Here is an 18827-nt window from a genome sequence, read left to right as displayed (position 1 = left end):
AAGCTCATGCCAGCGCTACCATGCATTAGGAAGGAAGCGTGCACCTGGATTCTCCCCAACACATCAAATCCCATACCCAAATTTGCTTTTTATCTCCAGGATGGTGCTAACACAAGAAAGTCTAGAGGTGCATGTGCTGTGATGAGCTCTCCTCATATATAATATTCAAATAAACAGAATCTACACAGAAAAACAAAGGACAGAAGAGTTGAGGAAATAAAGGGACAGGATTTCATAACAAAAATTATAAAACCATAACTTAAGAAAGCCCAAAGCTGACAGTGTTCAAGCTATTGCTGTAAGAATGCCTGGAAAATCTAATGAAGACTCTTCTCTTCAGCGAAGACACATCTGGAGAAAGAAAGAAAAGGAGCAGGAATTATTGACAACAAAGAGCAACAGGCTGGAGCCGCACAGCACGCTGAAGTCGTATTCTTACATATGTCACCCCAGACAAGCACAACACATGGGACCTGACACCGCTCCTCCTCCCAGGACGGACGATGTCCGTGAGCTTTACAGGGGCACTATGGCAACATAAAGACCAGTGTATCACACCCCCAAGAACGCAAGCTCATTCTAGACGCAGATGTTTAAAGAAGATGTAGGTAGTGAGCACTGTTACGCTAAGAATTAACTTCATGCCCTTCCCAGCACTGCCCACAGCCGGTACCAAAGGAAAATCTTCCTTATGTTGCGGCTATTAAGAGAGAGCCGAGCCGAGGCATGTACCAGCGGGCCAGTCAGCCGGAGAGGGGACGCACCACACGTGCCAGTGTCCCTTTCCCTACAGCTTCCTCTGGGGATGGCCTCCAAGCCATCGGGTATCAGCGCAGCACCCAGACTTGTCACGTTAGGGAGCACGCTGGATACCGTCAGCGAGCCAAAGGTTCAGAAGATCTTCAGGAGGACAAAAATTGACAGAGAGGATTCTTCAGCTTTTAGTTTGCTACTGTACCAGATCTGGGACAACCCAACACCTAGCGATCCCAGCTATCTCCCCCACTGCAAAGGCCCAGTCCCGTGACCAGGGATGGGGAAGTACTTCTGTGCTAGACTCGGGCTAACCCTCATCTTCACTCTGCAGTTAATTTTGGAAGCATCTGTTATATGACAGAAAAGGGGAGGAAGGAAGAGTTGGACATCCTTGGTCCCCTAACATTCAGCAATAAACTCCTGCTCTCGCTCGACATGCGTGTGCACAAATGCTGCTTAACTGCTCCAAAAACACCACACAAAACCAGCCAGAGCAGCAGGAAAAAGCGACATCCACGATCACCTACCGCACAAAGGGAGAACTCGTTTCAGTATTCAGTCTACCTTTCTTGCTGGTGAAGTTTGAATGGTTTTAGTGACACCCCCCCCCCCCCCCCCCCAAGACTGGATTATATACCTCCACCTTTCGCATCCACGTAACGTCTGCAGCAGCTATTACAATTCAGAGCACAAGTCCACTGGTTTGACAGAGGAACTTGCCATCTCAAGAGACGGGGGAGAATGGCTATTTCAAAAATGTTCTTTGGCAAAGGTGAGAGACTGCTCCCAAAATACCAAACTTTCTATCCAGTAACCCCTTGCTCAGCTTTGCCTCCGTTTTCAGGAATGCGTGCTATATTCGTGCTTTGTTTCTTTATCTGAATTCAATCTCCAGCTCCTGCATGTATTTTTATACTTCATTATGTGTCAATTTGCTAAGGAAATACGCGCCCACATCTGTTACACAGACATGCAGCCCTCAGCACAGCTGGAACACGTGTGTGAGCAGCACCAGCACTTTTCATGGTGCGCCAGTTTTCTACCAACTGATGTAAAACATGCAGATGCCAGGAGGAAAGACTGGGCAAGGAATTTTTTTCCACAAGGGAAGAGGCTGAGGTCATTAAAAGTTACCAGGAATCAGTCATGATTTACTGATGGGAACTTCAGCTCTGTTATCTCCAAGTCAGGCGAGCTGCTGCCACTTCTATCGCTGTAGGTGTCCCTGCAGAATTCAGAAAGATTTTGTTTTACGGAGCACAAGTGCTTTATGGACCCAGTTTTGCATCAGGAATTAGCGGGGTTTGGTAGTAAGTACTGCTAGCAGAGGTTGAGAAGCAAAGCACACAACATTCCTAGTACAGCTGTCCCTTTGGAAATAGGGCTGAGTCATCATTAATTTTAAGGTTTGTGAATTAAAACGATTATACATATAATAGGCATTTTATAAGGCAAAGTTATTCTAAAGGAAATTCAATAAATAGGAAAAAGGAGACTGGTTAACCACCCATAAGCCATTCTATTTCAGCTTCCCAGTAACAGCTGACTGCCTTTAATCCATTAAACAGCTTTTTAAGAATCACACAATAATTCAGATCGGAAGGGCCCTCAGGACAGTTACATCACAGGGACAGCTATCAGATCAGACACAGCTGCTCAGGGCTTTATCCAGTCACAGTCCAAAATTCTCCAAGGATGGAGACTGCGCAGCCTTTCTGGGCAACTTGCAGCAATGTGCAACTGATCTAATGGTGAAAAACTTTCCTTATATCCATTTGGAACCCCTCTTATTCATGCCCATTGTGTCTCATCCTCGCACCATGCGCTTCTGTAAAGATCCTGTTTTCATTTTCTTGGTAACGTTTTTGTAGGTGCTGGCAGCTGCTCTCAGGTCCCCCATAAAGTCTTCCCTTCTCCAGGATGAACAAGCCCAGCTCCTTCGGCCTCTCCTCACTGGGCAAGTACTCCGACCTCCTGACCTTCTTAGCAGCCCTCCACTAAACTCTCTCCAATTTATCAATGTTTTACTTGTAGTGGGCGACCCCAAACTGCACAGAATATTCTAGATGTGGTCTAACAAATGCCAAGTAAAAAGACATAACCACTTCTCCCCATCTGCTGGCTGCGCTCTTACTCATACAGCCCAGGATGCCATTCATCTTTCCTTTGCTGCCAGGGCACACTGCTGGTTCGTGTTGTTTGCTGTTCCCCAAGACCCCTCAGCAGAGCTGCTCCCCAGCTGCTCAGGCCCCAGCCCGTGTTAGTGCAAGGGGTTCCTAGATGCAGGACTCTGCATTTGCCCTTGTTAAGCCTCATCAGGTTCCCGCTGGCCACTCCTCCAGCCCAGGTCCCTCCAAACAGTGGTCCCATCCTCAAGTGTCTGTTCCCCCCAGTTTGGTGTCACCTGCAAACCTCATGAGAGTGCAACGATGAGACTTAGCTGAAAACGTGGTAAGAGTTACAAGGGCACAGGAATAAAGGGGAGCACAGGCTGGGCTACAACTGCCACCAATATTTTTAGATTACATGCTAAACATGAAACAATTTGTGACCACAATGACAAAAGACTCCAACAGCAGATAATACTAACTTAGGATGCTGCAGTAGAGAAGAAACTTCAGCTCCTCTGCTGTGAGAGACTCATTTCAAACTCAAATGTGCAAAAGCAGGAAATTAAAATATCCCTCAACACTTGGAGCATGGAAATGAGGCAACTTCACACAGAAACTCTGTTCAGAGCAGATCAGAGCACAACTGACAGCCATTCTCCAGACATCGACACGAGAATTCCTGTGGTGCAGCTGCAGTGCAGCTCAACCCAGAAAGGCCAATGCTTTCCTCTTTGCATTGCTTCAGTTTAATACATTCAGTGCTATTTCCCTTTTGCATTTACTCTCAATGCATTTTTGTATTTACTCTCAATGCATTTTTGTATTTACTCTCAATGCATTTTTGTATTTACTCTCAATGCATTTGCATTGGGGTTTTCTCTTTAGTGCATGTTAGCTCTCCAGCTACACAAGCAAATCCTCTGTGTTCTCCTCTATAAGGAGGAAAATGGGTCACTATCAAAGTGATGTTTATTTGTTGCATATTGCTACATCTGCTGAGCAGAACTGCAGGGCATCAGGGAGAAGCAGAAGCAAGTAAATGTACCATTAAGTCTACCCAAAACATTAGTTGCTTTGCAAACTGAGGCAAAAGAAAGCTTAAGTCAGCAGAAAAAAATGGAAGCTGCAACCAGCAGGGCCCACTCTTTAAATCAGAAAAAGGAACAAGCTTCTTAAGGACCAACTTGTACCTAGGACTTGTACAAGGAATGGGGGGAAAACCCCATGAGGTCTTCAATCATCTAAAACAGCAGGCCCAGCCGCAGTTTCCCCAAACACCTCTGACTGACAACATGAGACTGGAGTTACTCTCCCTGCAGTCGGGACCTCACTGGGGGCCACAGCTCTGTGGCACTGGAGTCAATCTTAAAATGCAAGGTGAGGTTTCAAAGAAATAGTGGAAAGAAGAGGTGCTGCAAATACCCTCTAGTCAGCCCACATTCACTGTGTGCCAAGAGGATTCTCCGGTTTATCCTGTAGAAGCAGCACTGCCCTGTGAAAGGTCCGACTAATGTCTTCCTTCAACCTACCTGGGTGAGAGCCTGCAGCCCTTTTGTAGATAATGCGTGAGTCTTCCTGCGGATGCCAAGAGGAGGCCAAAGTACGGGGGAGATGGCTTAATTGGTCTAGAGAGGAATTCAGGGTGATACTGAACACCAACGAAGAAAGGATGGTCTAAGAGAAAGAAACAGAAAGCATTAACGTCAAGTCTCTCAAGCCTGTGGCTGAACTGCAGTTGAAAGCACTGATCACGTTGAAGCCCTGATGATGGGGAAGAAGTGTCATTTCTATCCTGCCTTTCGGCCCTAAATGGACAGGCACCTGGGATTCTTTTTTTTAGTGTAATTTTATGGATGGAATCACTCAGAGAGCCTGGACTGGTCCCACAGAAAAACCTCCTCAATTACCCTCCAAACACTTTCCCTTGTAAATACCTACACCCTCAAACTAATTGCTTAAGTACTCACCTTCCAACTCAACCACTTCCATTCGCTCTCCCTCTTCATCCTGGCCTACAAACTTCAAACCTTGCTCTTCAAAACACTTTTTCAGTTCTGGATTGACCTAGAAGACCAGAAGCAAGAAAACCCATGATCTCTTGTGCTTGGATTACATAGAAAAGCTCAATACCTACAGTAGCATTTTTACCTCAAATCTGTGTCTATGTCTCTCTTCCAAGAAATCATGATCTCCGTACAGCTTCCCTACACCAAGAGGAAGACATTTCTTAGAGCAAATGCCAAACAGTTCACACAATGCCAAGTTTTAACAAGTTCATATGAATAGCATCCATCAGAATCCACCAGTTCTAGAGGGGACCAAAGTCATTGGTCTCCATTTCACTACCAGAATAAAGTCTGCAAACACGGACCATTCAAGGATGCTTTAACGTTCCCAGGTCTCACTTCCCCATACCCACCACACATGCACATCATTCCCAGGAAACACTTCCAAAAGAGGTAAGAAATGCCTTACTCATGACCGAGTTCTTGGTTTGGAAGAGTGTTCTTCTCTTGCCAAGCCTCATGGTCCCACCCATTTGCCCAGGATTATGTTCCGGCATGTCTATGACCTGCGAAAAGCATTCAGAGAGGGAGGTGAGAATGAACAAGGAGTAACAGTTCCAGGCAGACTCTGCAACATTAAAGGGGGGAAAAAAACCATCATCATACAGAAAACAAGCAAACCACCCCAAGGAACCTTGTCTTGACAAGGCAGACCAACAGAACTAGATCAGTTGAGTTATTCTAGTAAAGGCTGTACAGAACATATGGAAGGTTTGCGGGATTTCAGGAAGCTTTAGCATAGGAAATGGTCTCAGTCAAAGCCTACATAGACCCCATGCACTAGTGCTGTGCTATTTACTGAACTAAATGTTACAGACAAACAAATTTACAGAAACAAAATCCCCAAATCAGAATCACTTATATTTTGATAAATAACTTCATAAGCTGGTTTTTTGAGAACTTTTTCCTTTTGAATAGCATTTTAAATTACAGCAGAAGCCAATCATTATGGTGGACCCTGGATGAGACACATAGAGCCCGCAGTCTAAGCAAGGCAGGTTCAGAAATCTGTCCGCAAACGTTCCAAGGAATTCATGTCTGTCTGTTAATTTGAGATCATAATTAAACACTTACGCAGTGGAATCTGGCTATCACCCAATCTTTAACATTTACTCTGTGAAATCAGCTTTCAAACTGCCCTTTAAGAACCTTTTACCTCCTGGAAAACACCTTGCTTTATGAAAAAGTGTAATTAAAAATACAAATAAAAAAAATTAGGTTTCACCTATAATAAGCACTGCAATCTTCTATGAAGCAGCAACTGCCACACAGTTAACCAGGCAAAGACATTTTCTTTGCGGATTAGTAAATGATGGAAGACAGACTTAAAAGCCACAAGACGTAATAATCCAAGCTCTTAACTGTACCAAGCGGTATGTGCAGAGAAGTCTAGCACAGTAAGAATATTACAGGCAAGTCGCCATAAACTCACCACTGGATGAGCAGTTTTGGGGTCAAATTCTGTCGAGTTAGCATCTGCAACGCAACGTCCATCAATTAGAAACACAAAGTCCCTCATACTGTGACACGCATTTACGGGAGACCCCCCCCAGGTACAGCCGTGTCTCGTCCCCAGGCTTCTGGCAAGTGGCAGCCTTAACTGTGCTGAGCCGCTCACCTGCACAGAGCCACCGGCTCAGCCCCCGACAGCAGAAACAGGCTCTGTCAGCACGGTTTGATATGAATTTCTGAGACTGACTGGTTGCCCTAAGATTGCAACCTCCAGTCTAGTGCAATCGGTGATGAAAGCGAGGGTCATTCAGGAAAAGCACACATTCAACAGCTTAGAATATTTTAAATAAAGCCAGGGAGCGGGAAGGGAGCAGAAATACTTGGAGAAACACATTTTCCCCTACCTTCACTACTAGTGAGACTCAGAATCAGGCTAAACTAAATTTAGCACTCTGTAAAGTAGTTTTGACAACAGGGACCTAGTCAATTCAAGCAGTGGAGCCCAGAATGCAGTTCAACTCACTGAAGTAGCTGCAATTGCCTCTTCAGCTGAATTGCTTTTTGGTCTTCATATTGGCGATATTGGGAATTTAGGATGTCCAGCACACATAGGCACAACTCCACTCAGGTATTTTATTCAGGAGCTGAACCTCACTCTAAGCAATAAAAGGTTTCTGTCATTATCAGCATGCCTTACTCCATTGATTTTTATTTGAAGAGGATAAGGGAATTGTTCTTTTTCCTTTGAATTAGCAAAGGAGATGGGAATTTTATAGGTCTAGAAAAAAAAATTAAATCTACCTACCAATGAAAAATTAAAAGTTACAGGTATTTATAAAAGTTACAGGTATTACTCAAGCAATCAAAGAAAGGACCAAAACCCAGTAAGAGTTTTGTGCAGTTACCTTGCCAACCAAGAACACTGCGTGCAAACTCCACAACTGCTAACTGCATTCCCAAACAAACTCCTGCAGAAGGCAAGACAGAACACAGACCAAGTCAGGACAAGAACCACTGAGCCCGTACCACAAAGCACGCACACCTTCACAGAGCACTCCTGAGTCAGAGGAAAACCTGGAGACAGAGCTTTGAAATGGATTTAGGGGTCTGTTCGCTCTGTACCAAGTAGTTCTGACAAGTTTTACTCCACACCTCCCTTCCCCATCCACTCATCTCACACAACATTTCCAGTCTCTCACTATGTCCGTTTCATTTAAATGCAGTCACATGTTTTTTCATGCCAAGATCACCACAGCCTCCTCTGAAACTTCCTCTGAGACTCCTACCCCCTCGTTACAGAGATTCCATGTCATCACATCCCAGCCAACTCTGACCACTTCAGAGCTCACTACATGGGCTGCACTACCCAGTTAAGCTGAACACAGATCACTGCCTTCGTCAGCCAATTATCTTCAAAATTGTACATTCTAGATGCTAACGAAAATCAGTAAAGCTCTTGCTGCAGATCAGTTAGGCTGTTACTCAACCTCATTCTTTTCTTTTCTTCTTATGGATGAAACATGCATGTTTCTCACCTAAGAAGGGTTTTTTCTGTTTTCTGGCCCAGGAAATAGCTTGAATTTTGCCTTCTGTCCCTCGAACACCAAATCCACCAGGAACCAGAACTCCGCTGCACGAAGATGAAGATTCCATTCACATAGAGCTCACCAGCATGGTTCCCCCCAGCCATGTACCACCCCTCTCCTGTAAAATCTTGGATTTGCAAGACCTCACTCCTCAAAAGGGCTTTAAAGTGCCCTATGTGGCAAGGCCTGTCTGCAGCACAGCTTCCGTATGATTTCACATGAGCTGTCACATAAGATGTCACAGAATTTTCAGGGAAACATTTTATAAACGCATTTTACCTTCCCAAGAAATCCCAAATACAGTGCAGGTTACAATACTGGAATGGTTCATGCTGCATGACCCACATGCTCTGCACCAAACACGTTTGCAAACACACCACCCAGCCAGACCCATGCTGAGGAAGCCCTGGGCTGCAGTGTCAAGTTGTCCTAACCGCAGGGACAAGGACACCAAATTCTGCAGTAAGTTCTTCGTTCTCCTGCTACCACCCAAAGTCTGCTTCCCTGAGAGCTAACAAGCCCCACTTGTTCTTGTTTTCTGGCCTTAAATCTCAGCACCCCTCTGCATCCTAATGCTTCTTCCCTTCCCACGCTTTCTTTATACCATATTTACACCTTCTGTCCTCTCTTTGGCTTTAACAGCTTTTGCCAGTACCTATCCTTTCCCCTTATTTCCTCTCACCCTGTTTCCCCACTAAGCCTGTGCACATCCTCATCTGCGCGATCACCTCCCCTACTGCTGCGTCCACAAACTCCCTCGCTTATTTAACAATTCTCCATTTTACATCTTATCCTTAAATCTCATTGAGATGTATTTGGGGCAATGTCAGACTGTGCTGGTACAGTGCTTAAGAAAACAGCCTCCAGCGAGGGTCTTAATTCCAAAGCTGTCAACAGCAACAAGTTTATCAGACATGCTCCAAAGAAATGGCCAGAGTACAAGAGTCTTACTCAGCACCACACAGCTTCTGCCATGCTTCATGGTATCGGACAGGTTCTTCCTGCAGAGTATCTGGCTCCAAGTCAGCAGAGTCAATATACTGGGAAGAAATCCAAAAAAGGATGATGAGATGCTGCCACAAGAGTGCAAATACAGGGTCTCCTTAATTCTCCTTGAATTAAGATATCATCATTTCTCCTGGATAGCTCTGGATTTGTTTCCTACTAGATACTTGCTTATGCTTTTTCTGGGATGATTTCCTGTCTGCTAGTCAACAAAACTGCTTTCCAGCACCATCATACTACAGATGCACAAACAGAAGCCATGTTTTTTATCTTCCCTTCTCTGCAGTTCTGCTGTCACATAAATGAAGTTGACGTCCGTAAGACCCAGACTCTTTAAACGTGAAGTCTCAATGGAGCACAGTGAGATGGGAACATGCCGCTATGCAGACAGGAACAACCACACAGCAAGAAAAAACTGAATCACTATCTCATCAAATATACATCATTTAATCTTCAAGAGAGACTGAAGAATAAATAGGATATGGTGAAACACAGGCTGCTGTAATTAAAGGATGCTATGACCAATGTTACATATGGAAAAAACTGCAAATTTTCCAGTTTCTCATCTCTAGCATTCCAGTATCTCTGAACTTCTGAATGTTCTGGCAGTCTGCTTACCTTTTTGAACAACTATTTTTGTCTTGTCTTTTTTTTTTTTTTTTTAAGCTTGGAATACTGCTAAACAGTTCTTTAACCCAACATAAGATCTCCACGCACAGAACTCACAGAACCCATTCCCATTCTGAGCCATACAAATACAGCTGTGTCAGGAACTACCCATAGATGCATGCACAGGGTTTACCCTTCACCAGTCTTACTTGTTTTTCTTCTTTTCTCCTCTACTCACTTTGTAAGTTGAAAGGTAACCCAAACGTGGAACAGTGCTGTAATAAAGCAAGCACCTATTTCCGTGACTCACCAAGCATCATGAAACCACTGGACATTGAAAAAGTATATTTAAATGAAAGTAAAATTTCTGACAACAGATAAATATTTCACCTCTTCAGAGCACCTAGCTACAACCAAGACCCTTAAAAGCACCTGTGCAGCCAAACCAGCATTAAAACCTTAATAAAGCCTGAGGCAGAAGCATCATAAAACCTGGAAGTACCACAAGGATAACAGCAACAACCCTAAAAAATGGATCACTTCCAACAACTGTCAGAGAAATTAAAGCAAACAGTCCCCTCCCCAAACATATCCACCGCTCTATCACAGTTCAGCACACAACACTGAGCACTGAAGAGTTCCCACCAATTATACAGACACCTTGTATATCTTACAGGATGAAAGGCTGGTTTGCTTTGAAGCTGTTTTAAGCCTGACAACAGATGTTTGATGCTGTAATCCAAGGAAAAGTTTAAGTTCACTGGCTGAACTGGCTCTCCCTTATTGTCTATGGGTTTGTGAAAAACTTAATTAAGATGGGTAGCACTGTAGGTGGAAGGAGTATGGGAGGGGATTTTTATTTTTTTTTTTTACACACATGCACCCACCCCTACCTTAATGTCAAGTTTGTGGTTGATAGCCAGTGCAGAATGCTCCAGTGCTTTAATGACAGATGCGTAGGAATCTGAAAACTTGGTGTATTTGCCAACAAGCGCAATGGAACATGTTTCAAGGAGACGGTCATACCTAAACAAAACCAAAACACAAGGGTTATTTCATCATTAACAGGAAAGCGGGGCAATAAACACTTACATTCTATTCAGTTTTTCAAGTAATATAAACAGTTGGGCTCTTGAAAGTCTGTCCAACTAGAGAGATGACAGCTTTGGAAGAGACTACCTTTTGTAACAATTATGACTTAAAAACATCAAAGCAAGAATAGAAGGAAGGGGGGGAGGGGAACCAATGACAGAGATAAAGAGTTACAGAATTCATGTATTATAAATTAACTCATCCCTCCTTATGCTGAAAAGCCATGTTGAGTAGATCCAAACTGTCTTTTCAGGAAGCTGTATTAGATCCAAAGTCTGCAGTAAACTATTAGGAGAGAGGATCAAAGCACAACTCTGCGTATGTTTATACTGTGCAGCATCTTCCCACACTGCTTCTGACTGAGTTCACTTCAGCAGACAGAAACACAGAAAGGACTTCTAGAGTCCTAAGTTTGTGCTGCCTACACTTTCAATTCCCAGCATCTGGCAGCATGGGATTTACGCAGCATTCTTGGCTCCAGCTAAGAGATTGTTTACAGTTCCTTTCAAAATTGTTAAGTGCCTTCAACCAAGCTGGTTACTGAGGGCTTTCCCTATCAAAAGAAAATGTTCTTGACAGTGGTGGCTTGTGTCGTGCCTATAAAGGGAAACATCTAGATCTTGAAAATTAATTTCTTCTAAGAACAAACACATTTGAGGCTTCAGAAATGGCTTGAATGCCAACTGAAAAGATTCAATTCATAATTTCCCCACGAACATGGAGTCTATTCCCCTCAAGGGAAAAAAAAAAAAAAAGTGTCCTGGGAGTCTCAGACAGAACAGTTACTAAACCGTGTTTCACTTGCTTGAAAGCATACTCAAAAGATACATTTTTATTGACATTCCTGATGACTCCTACATATGCCTACAAAAGGATTACTACACTTTGTAACGTCACTGGGGTTTTTTGTATAAAAAGGGAGGGCAGAGCTGTCTGCCTTTTAATTACTTCAAACTGGTTTTGACACAGACAGTACACTACCAACACAAGATAAGGAACTCAATAACATTATCTTACAGGAGTCCCATGTTGAAGAATTTTTTTTTTTTCAAACAGTTAAACATCTAGGAAGAAAATGCATTTTTGTAGTAAAATTTGACCGCATGAGAACGCTTGAGGAACATGAAGTAACACTCGTCACCTAATAACCAACGACCAAGAAGAGAAACTAATCTGGAGTCTTAATTCAAACTACGCCCAGCAGCGCAGCTCACCTGTCAGCCATTTCCTTCCACTTCATAAGCATCTTCCTGGGCTGCCTCTCGATAGGAAGGTCAAGCCTGTGTCTGAAGTAGTCAACAACTCCCTGCTCCTCTAACAACAGAGGAACCCGGTAGATAGAAGAGACATCATGAACACAGATGACCTGTTCATAAAATATGAATGTCATTAAAACAGATCTAAGTGCCTGTGCAATTATTTTTAGACAGATATTCAGAGAGCTTCTGTCTCTGGCAGACAACCATATGACCAACTAAACTTCCAGGAAATAGCATCTGTTGAGTAACACAACAACATATGAATAGCTTAGTAGTAGTTTCCACGTAACTTGTAAAGGTCATCCTTTAACACTTCCCAGGTATTACTGCTCACTGGAGCTCCTTGGGAAGGGCTGTAACACAGTGACTTTGCAGTAAGAAAGTCAGCTGCTGTGCAAGTAATGCAAGCACGTAGCGAAGTTCAAAGAATACTTCAAAGAGACTTCTCCTGTGATACAGCCTTCTTGGTAATCCTAATTGAAACCACAGTTAAACTGCCCACAAGCCCAGCTTCCCCGTTTCCCACCGCTGTCGTTCTTAACCAGGGCTGAAATGGGCCTCCTCAGAAAAGGAAAGATGACTCTGGACAACTGTCACCTGTCCATCAAGAATGAGACTGTACTTTAAGGATCAAAAACATACTGGCACACCTATTTTTAAATCCTCATTTCTCCTGACTCAAATGAAAGCAGAGTTCAACACTGCACCAGTAAAACCCCCTAGGCTGCAAATTTTCCTCCTGTATAGTCAATAGCATTTACTTCTCAATACAAGTGCAACTGCAGTCAGAGAAACAACTATGTACAATTGCATTAAACTTCCTGGAAAGTGACTGACAAGAGCCAACTCACTTTCAATTCATGGCCAACATGAGGCAGATACTGCACGGCTCACACATCAATATTATTGCCGGCTAATTCTGAATGTAATACCTGAAGCTGCAAGACTCCATTTGATCTCACTGTATAGGAAATTAATAAAAATGACTTGACATAGCCTGGAATTGTGAAGTAACACTCAGTCTTACACAAAAAGGCAAAATTTTTCAAGCTCCAGCTGAATTGGAAAGTGGTAGTATTTAGCCTATAGACTGTTTGATTATTTTCCAAGGTCTACCTCAGACTATGCTATGCAGAGTAGTCTCAGTATAAAAAGAATCGTGCCAATAGGGAATTTTTGCATATCACATAACATTCAAGTGAAGCAATGCTTCCCTCAAGTACCATTTCAACTTTTCTGTGCAATCTCTCCTCATGCAATCTTGGGCAGAAGAATAACATCTTGAAAAGAGGAGCTGTACAAAATACATTCATGTATCCTTTAAACCTAATTTTGGGCAACTACATTTTGGCCTGTACTACTGAAAAAGTCTCATTCTTCTGTATTCACAGAAGGAATCTGGAAGGATAACTAAGGTCAAAACCAGCTATTCAGAAAATACCTTGGATTCCATAGAATTCTCTAAGCCTGCACTAACTACCTTACAAGACAACCTGTGGGCTGGCATTAAAAGGACTATTTTTGCAATGGTTACATGTGTAAGGAAGGTAGGTAAGACAAAGCAGCAAATGAATTATGCAGCTAACAAAAGTCACAGCTAGAATACAGAAACAGTACGCTCAGATAAAACTCCACTCAACATTTGACAAACAGCTAGAATATTTATTGCAAGGAAGTGCAGACAGCAATCTGTTACCTGTTCTGGTTCAACATGACAGAACATGGAAATCTTTTCTTTTACTGAGGTATCCAATGGAGTGGAGCACCTGCAAACAATCTAACAGAACAGCAACATCACGGTTGTGAAGCAAAACAGAAGTGCTCAGATATTAATACAACAAACCTCTAAAAAAGCTGTCTTTCTGCAGTCTCTGTGACTTGGGGAAAAAACCCAACTTGGTTACATTTACTTCTTTATTACCAACATACAAGAGCTCTCAACCTAAGTGTTATTTACACTAGAATGTTGTTGCAGCATGCCAGTACTGCATTTTTAAATTCAAAGCCATGCAGCGAACCTTACCAGATCTGGTGAGAGACCAAGACCTCTGAGTTCACGAACACTGTTTTGGGTGGGTTTAGTCTTCTGCTCTCCTGTAGAGCTTGGCTGGTCAGAGAAGAGCAGAAGTTGGTTTATCAAATTATGATGACATGTAGCAATGATTCATCAGGCTAATGCGGACCCTCCACCCTATTCATCTTGTAAAAAATTTGACCCAGCTCTTGGACAATTCACGTGAACTTTAAATACCCCTGCACACTATCATTTTAATCTCAAAGACTGAAAGCAACTGGCAGAAACCAGAGTTCAAGTATGTACAGTAAGTAGGTATGCATCATAGTGAGGGAAGGAAAGGGCAGAGACCCTAAGGGTTTTTATCCATTCTCCCTCCAAATACCTAATATTTTATATCTATAACTTTCTTCTCCATAAATCACCTGGCCTGGACAGAAGCGGAAAGAAAGAGAAGAGAACAAAGATTGATCTGCACTCTGGTAACTTGTCAAGTTGCTCTGTCAAATCCATTTCCAAGACAAGGAATACTCATGCTCTCTAGTATTGTTAACATAACCATGGAAGAACTTTCTTCAGCAGTGACTCCTGCAGTAGAGGTTTTTGTTTGGTGAAGACTGTAAACCATCTTCAAAACCAGCACAGATAATACAGATGAGGTTATATCAGGCATTATATGGCATAAAACACCTTCATATGCTTTTGGTATTAACTGGAGTTCACCCCATCTACTTGGCACATATTTTGTTTTTCTTTGTGACTCCTAATTAACTGATTCTTATCATAGCACTGCTTCATAACACCTTCTCTTAGTTGAATCTCTGAACCAAGAGCAACTGCCACTCATTGTGATGGCTTACACAGCAGTCAGATGTGAGTCTATGAAATTACTGTTAAAGATCAAAACACACATTAAAAATATTGTCTGAAGGGGAAAAAAAAACAGATTATGTTTCAAAACACAGTATTATGTTTTGAAATTACAAAAGTAACCCAAACTATTTAATGAACTACAGCTAATGTAAATCTTGGCGGGGGGGGGGGGCACACATCAACAGAAATATTACAGAAATTCAGGAAGAGCTTGAAATATGATCTTATTAATGAGTCCAAATGGCTGAGAAGTCTGGCTATATCACTGAACTTTTTATTACCTTTACAGAAATGAAAGGCTATGCAAATGAAGGGAAACTGAAAATTTTCAGCCCTAGAAAGCAGGTTTACCTGCAAAAGCCAGGAGACAATTCCACAGAATACAGTAGCAGTTAAAGATGCAAAACTGCATATGGTGCCACTCCCAACTATTTATTACACATTTACACACTTTGAAGAGTTTTTGTTCACTTCTTGCAAACCTTTTTGAATGCGTAACCGTATATTCTCTGCATTTCTTCCAGAAGTTTCTATATATACAAATATAAATGTAACAGTGCCTATAGATACAGCATTTCAGAAACAATATATTTATAAAGCAAGTTTTGGATTGGGGAAGCCCCTGACCACTAAAACATTTTGGGTCCTTACCTGGGGAACTAGACTGACATGAATGTTACAAAAATTCTCTCTTTTGGCTTTGAACTGGAACTGGCGGAAAGCTTCAATGAAAGGCATGCTTTCAATATCGCCTACCGTCCCACCAAGCTAAAAAAAGACAAAGACATTTAGAAAGAAAGTTAGTATCAAAACATCATCTGCTGAATTTGTATGCTAAAGCATACTAAAACATAGATAAAAGGACACTAAAACATCTCCCCAGCACCTCCGATTCCCCACAGGAGCATCAATACCAGTACGAAAAGCAGGATTTGCCAGTTGTATGTCCTACTTCCACAGCCTCCAATTATTATTTTACCCCCAACTATTATTTTACCTTCACAATTTCCCCAAAAATCAAAAAGCCACAAGAAAAACAGCTTCTCATATGGGCAGCACTTCTCCAGGGACATTAGCTTTGCCTCTATTCTTTCTTCAGGGAAAAGATTTAGGTGTTAAAATTATCATTTATGGACATTAGGTGGCACTGAGAAGCAAAATTTCTGTTAAGTTAGTAACCATCTAGAGCAGTTTCGGACACACGCAGGAGCAGAGACAGAAGGCATTCTTTGGAGCGCTGGCAGCCTGGAGCACTGCTAGCCTCCTGTGCGCTGTCAGTGCCTCCTGGGTACTTCAGGATCCAGGCTTGTGAATCCTGGAACAGGAACTGGCACTCAGGCTGCAGGGAGAGTCCGAAGTGACCGTGACCAGGGGCACTCTGACGGGCTCCCTCTCTCCTGTGTTAGCATCTCCTGCCGGCCAGCCCAGCAGCACCAGCTCAGAGCCTTCGCCCTCCTGTCTCCTCTGGCAGCAGGACATCCCGTACGATGCACAGGAAACTGTATGGGGTCTGTCACCACTGGCTCGTGCCATTCCCTGCTCTAGGTCTGTGCTTGAGCTACTCACTCCAGGGCTCCCTTTACTGCTAAGGTGGAAAGACAACTGCTTCCAGAGGGCGATTTACCTACCCTCTCTCTTTCCACCAAGGAAGAAGAGGGCACTGCGTGATTAACTCAGACTTGGGCATACAAAGTTACAAAAGCTAAAATTCATTCTGTAGACTAATTCACATTACACTAGAGAGCAAAGCATCTCAAAAATATAACTGTCCAAAACCTAAGTCTTTCTACGTATGGATTCAGACACAGAGCCTTCAAAAGATTAGACGGATTAAGTGAGGCTAGCAAGGGGGACTTTTAAGCAACTCAACAATATGCAAAGCTGAACATTACTGCAAAAAAATTCTACTATGTAAAATATGCATTTAGTTCCATTTACTCCAAACAAGAAGCAAAACTCTCTCCCTTTTTTTTCTTTTTTTTTTTTTTTAAAGAGCTACAAACCTCAATCACACAAACTTGGGGTTCAATGCCATCTTCATCTACAGGAATTCGTGCCTGCCTCATTACCCATTCTTGTATAGCATCTGTGATGTGGGGAACAACTGAAAAAGAAACCCAGGCGAGGGTTAGAGCCACAACCCACACACATTTCTCCCTCTAACTCCTTACAGAGCAAATTATTGAAACTAAATAGCCAGTGCTTCCCATATCACCTCAGCACTGATTTCTGTCTTTAAAGAAGTATGCATTTTTGAAGTGATTATCCTTGGCTATGATTTTCAAGAGAAGTGCCTTGGCAAGAAATACAATCCTGTCTCAATTTAAACACACGTAAGCAACGTTTCCTTTAAGCTGCAAGATTCAAGTACAAACAGTTCTTTGCTCTAAGCAGAGAAAGTTACTCTGTTTTAAACTGTCTGTAAAAGCCCTTACCCAAACCAGCTGTGGAGGATGCTTAAAAGGGGAAGGGACTGATCTGATCCTCAAAGATCCTTTGTGTTTTCTAATGACATGGCAGTTACCAAAAGCAATAACCATTTTTAACCAGCTAACAAATAATCCACAAGCGTGTTAGTCTGAAGTCTGTTCACATTTAGCATTGGCTACGTCGGCCCCAAGTCCGGCACACAGTCCCAACAACAGGCAGCGTGTTGCTGAGCACCGGGAAGTTTTGAGGGGCTTACAGGTAACCTGATTCAGTACGGCACGCACCACTGCACCTGCACTGGTGCATCTTCTACTTCCTCTTTAAAAAAAACAAAACAAAACACATTTCAAGGACAGCACATAACAAAGACCTCAAGCTAGGATGAAAAGCAAAAGCATCCAACCAGGACAGAAATACAGAATGCATTTCTAAGCATCAGAAATGAAGCTTCACATCACCTTGGACAGTTTTGCCAAGATAGTCTCCCTTTCTCTCCTTGTTGATGACGTACTGGTAGATCTTCCCAGTAGTCAGATTGTTATCTTTGGTGAGTCGGATATCGAGGAAGCGCTCATAGTTACCCAGGTCCAGGTCCACTTCCCCTCCATCATCCAGGACAAACACCTCCCCTGCCACACACAGAAAAAGGCACAAGCGCACACGTCAAGGGGAACGCAGTCCACAGCAGTGATTTGTTGGCTTTGCCTGCGACAGCTGGAAGAATTCGACATAAGGAAACACCTTCTCTGGTTGCTACAGCAAGTTTAGGAGCGGCTAATAAAACTGAAGGCGTTATAAACAAGGAGGACTACTGCACTGAGGACCGAACCCCTCGACCAGGCAGCAATGAGGAGAGCAGCGAGCGGGTCTGCGCTGCCCGCTGGCGGCACCCCCAGCCCCGCCGGTGCGTGCGGAGCCGCCGCCAGGCCCAGCCCGCCGGTCCCGCAGGCAGGGCCGGGCGCGGGCGCTTCCCCCACGCCAAGCAGCCGGCTCCCGCCAGGCACAGCCAGCCCCGGGACCCAGGGCGCGGCCCGCGGCGCCACTCACCGTGCTCGTACGGGGAGAAGGTGCCGGCGTCGATGTTGATGTAGGGGTCGATCTTGATGGAGGTGACGTGCAGCCCGCAGGACTTGAGGATGGTGCCGATGCTGCTGGCGATGATCCCCTTGCCGATGCCCGAGATCACCCCGCCCGTGACCAGGATGTACTTCATCTGCCTCGCTGCCTGGCGCCCACACCGCCTCAGCGAGGGCTCTGCCGCGGGCAGGCGGCGACCGACCCTGCCTGGGCGAGCCCCGGACCCCGCCGCTCCCTCCGGCGACCCCCCCCCCGCCAGCGGCCCCCCGCCACTGCCCGCTCTGTCAGCGGCCCCCCCCGCCGCCCCGCTCCCCGCCCCCCCCGGCACTGAGGGCCGCCTCCCCCCGCCCCCGCCACAAATTCCCGCCTCAGCCGCGGCCGAGCCACCAGCGCCCGCCGCCCCTCCGTCCCCCCCTCCGCGGGGCTCCGCGTGGTCCCGCCCGCTGCTCGCCCTCCCCCCACGCCTGCCCACATGGTCCCGCCCGCCCCCCCCTCAC

The 18827-nt window shown here is 44.2% G+C and overlaps 1 protein-coding gene across 1 annotated transcript; it reads right to left on the bottom strand.

Moving 5' to 3' along the window:
* Nucleotides 1-322: 322 nt before the first annotated feature.
* Nucleotides 323-18470, bottom strand: CTPS1 (CTP synthase 1). The gene is made up of 18 exons (XM_075721899.1): nt 18301-18470; nt 17712-17882; nt 16827-16927; nt 15475-15591; nt 13960-14043; nt 13633-13713; nt 11892-12043; nt 10479-10611; nt 8923-9011; nt 7921-8015; nt 7291-7353; nt 6366-6409; nt 5343-5439; nt 5016-5071; nt 4835-4931; nt 4397-4541; nt 1891-1981; nt 323-351 (listed from the first exon to the last, which is right to left on the bottom strand). Exons 1-17 carry the CDS (start codon nt 18464-18466, stop codon nt 1897-1899), a joined length of 1776 nt encoding a protein of 591 aa, XP_075578014.1. The 5' UTR covers nt 18467-18470; the 3' UTR covers nt 323-351; nt 1891-1896.
* Between the last annotated feature and the right edge of the window lie 357 nt (nt 18471-18827).

Source organism: Pelecanus crispus, chromosome 16, assembly GCF_030463565.1.
Source record: "Pelecanus crispus isolate bPelCri1 chromosome 16, bPelCri1.pri, whole genome shotgun sequence".
NCBI classification, from domain to species: Eukaryota; Metazoa; Chordata; class Aves; order Pelecaniformes; family Pelecanidae; genus Pelecanus; species Pelecanus crispus.
The sequence above is the reverse complement of the archived record's forward strand: the minus strand, read 5'-3'. Positions and strand labels throughout refer to the sequence as shown.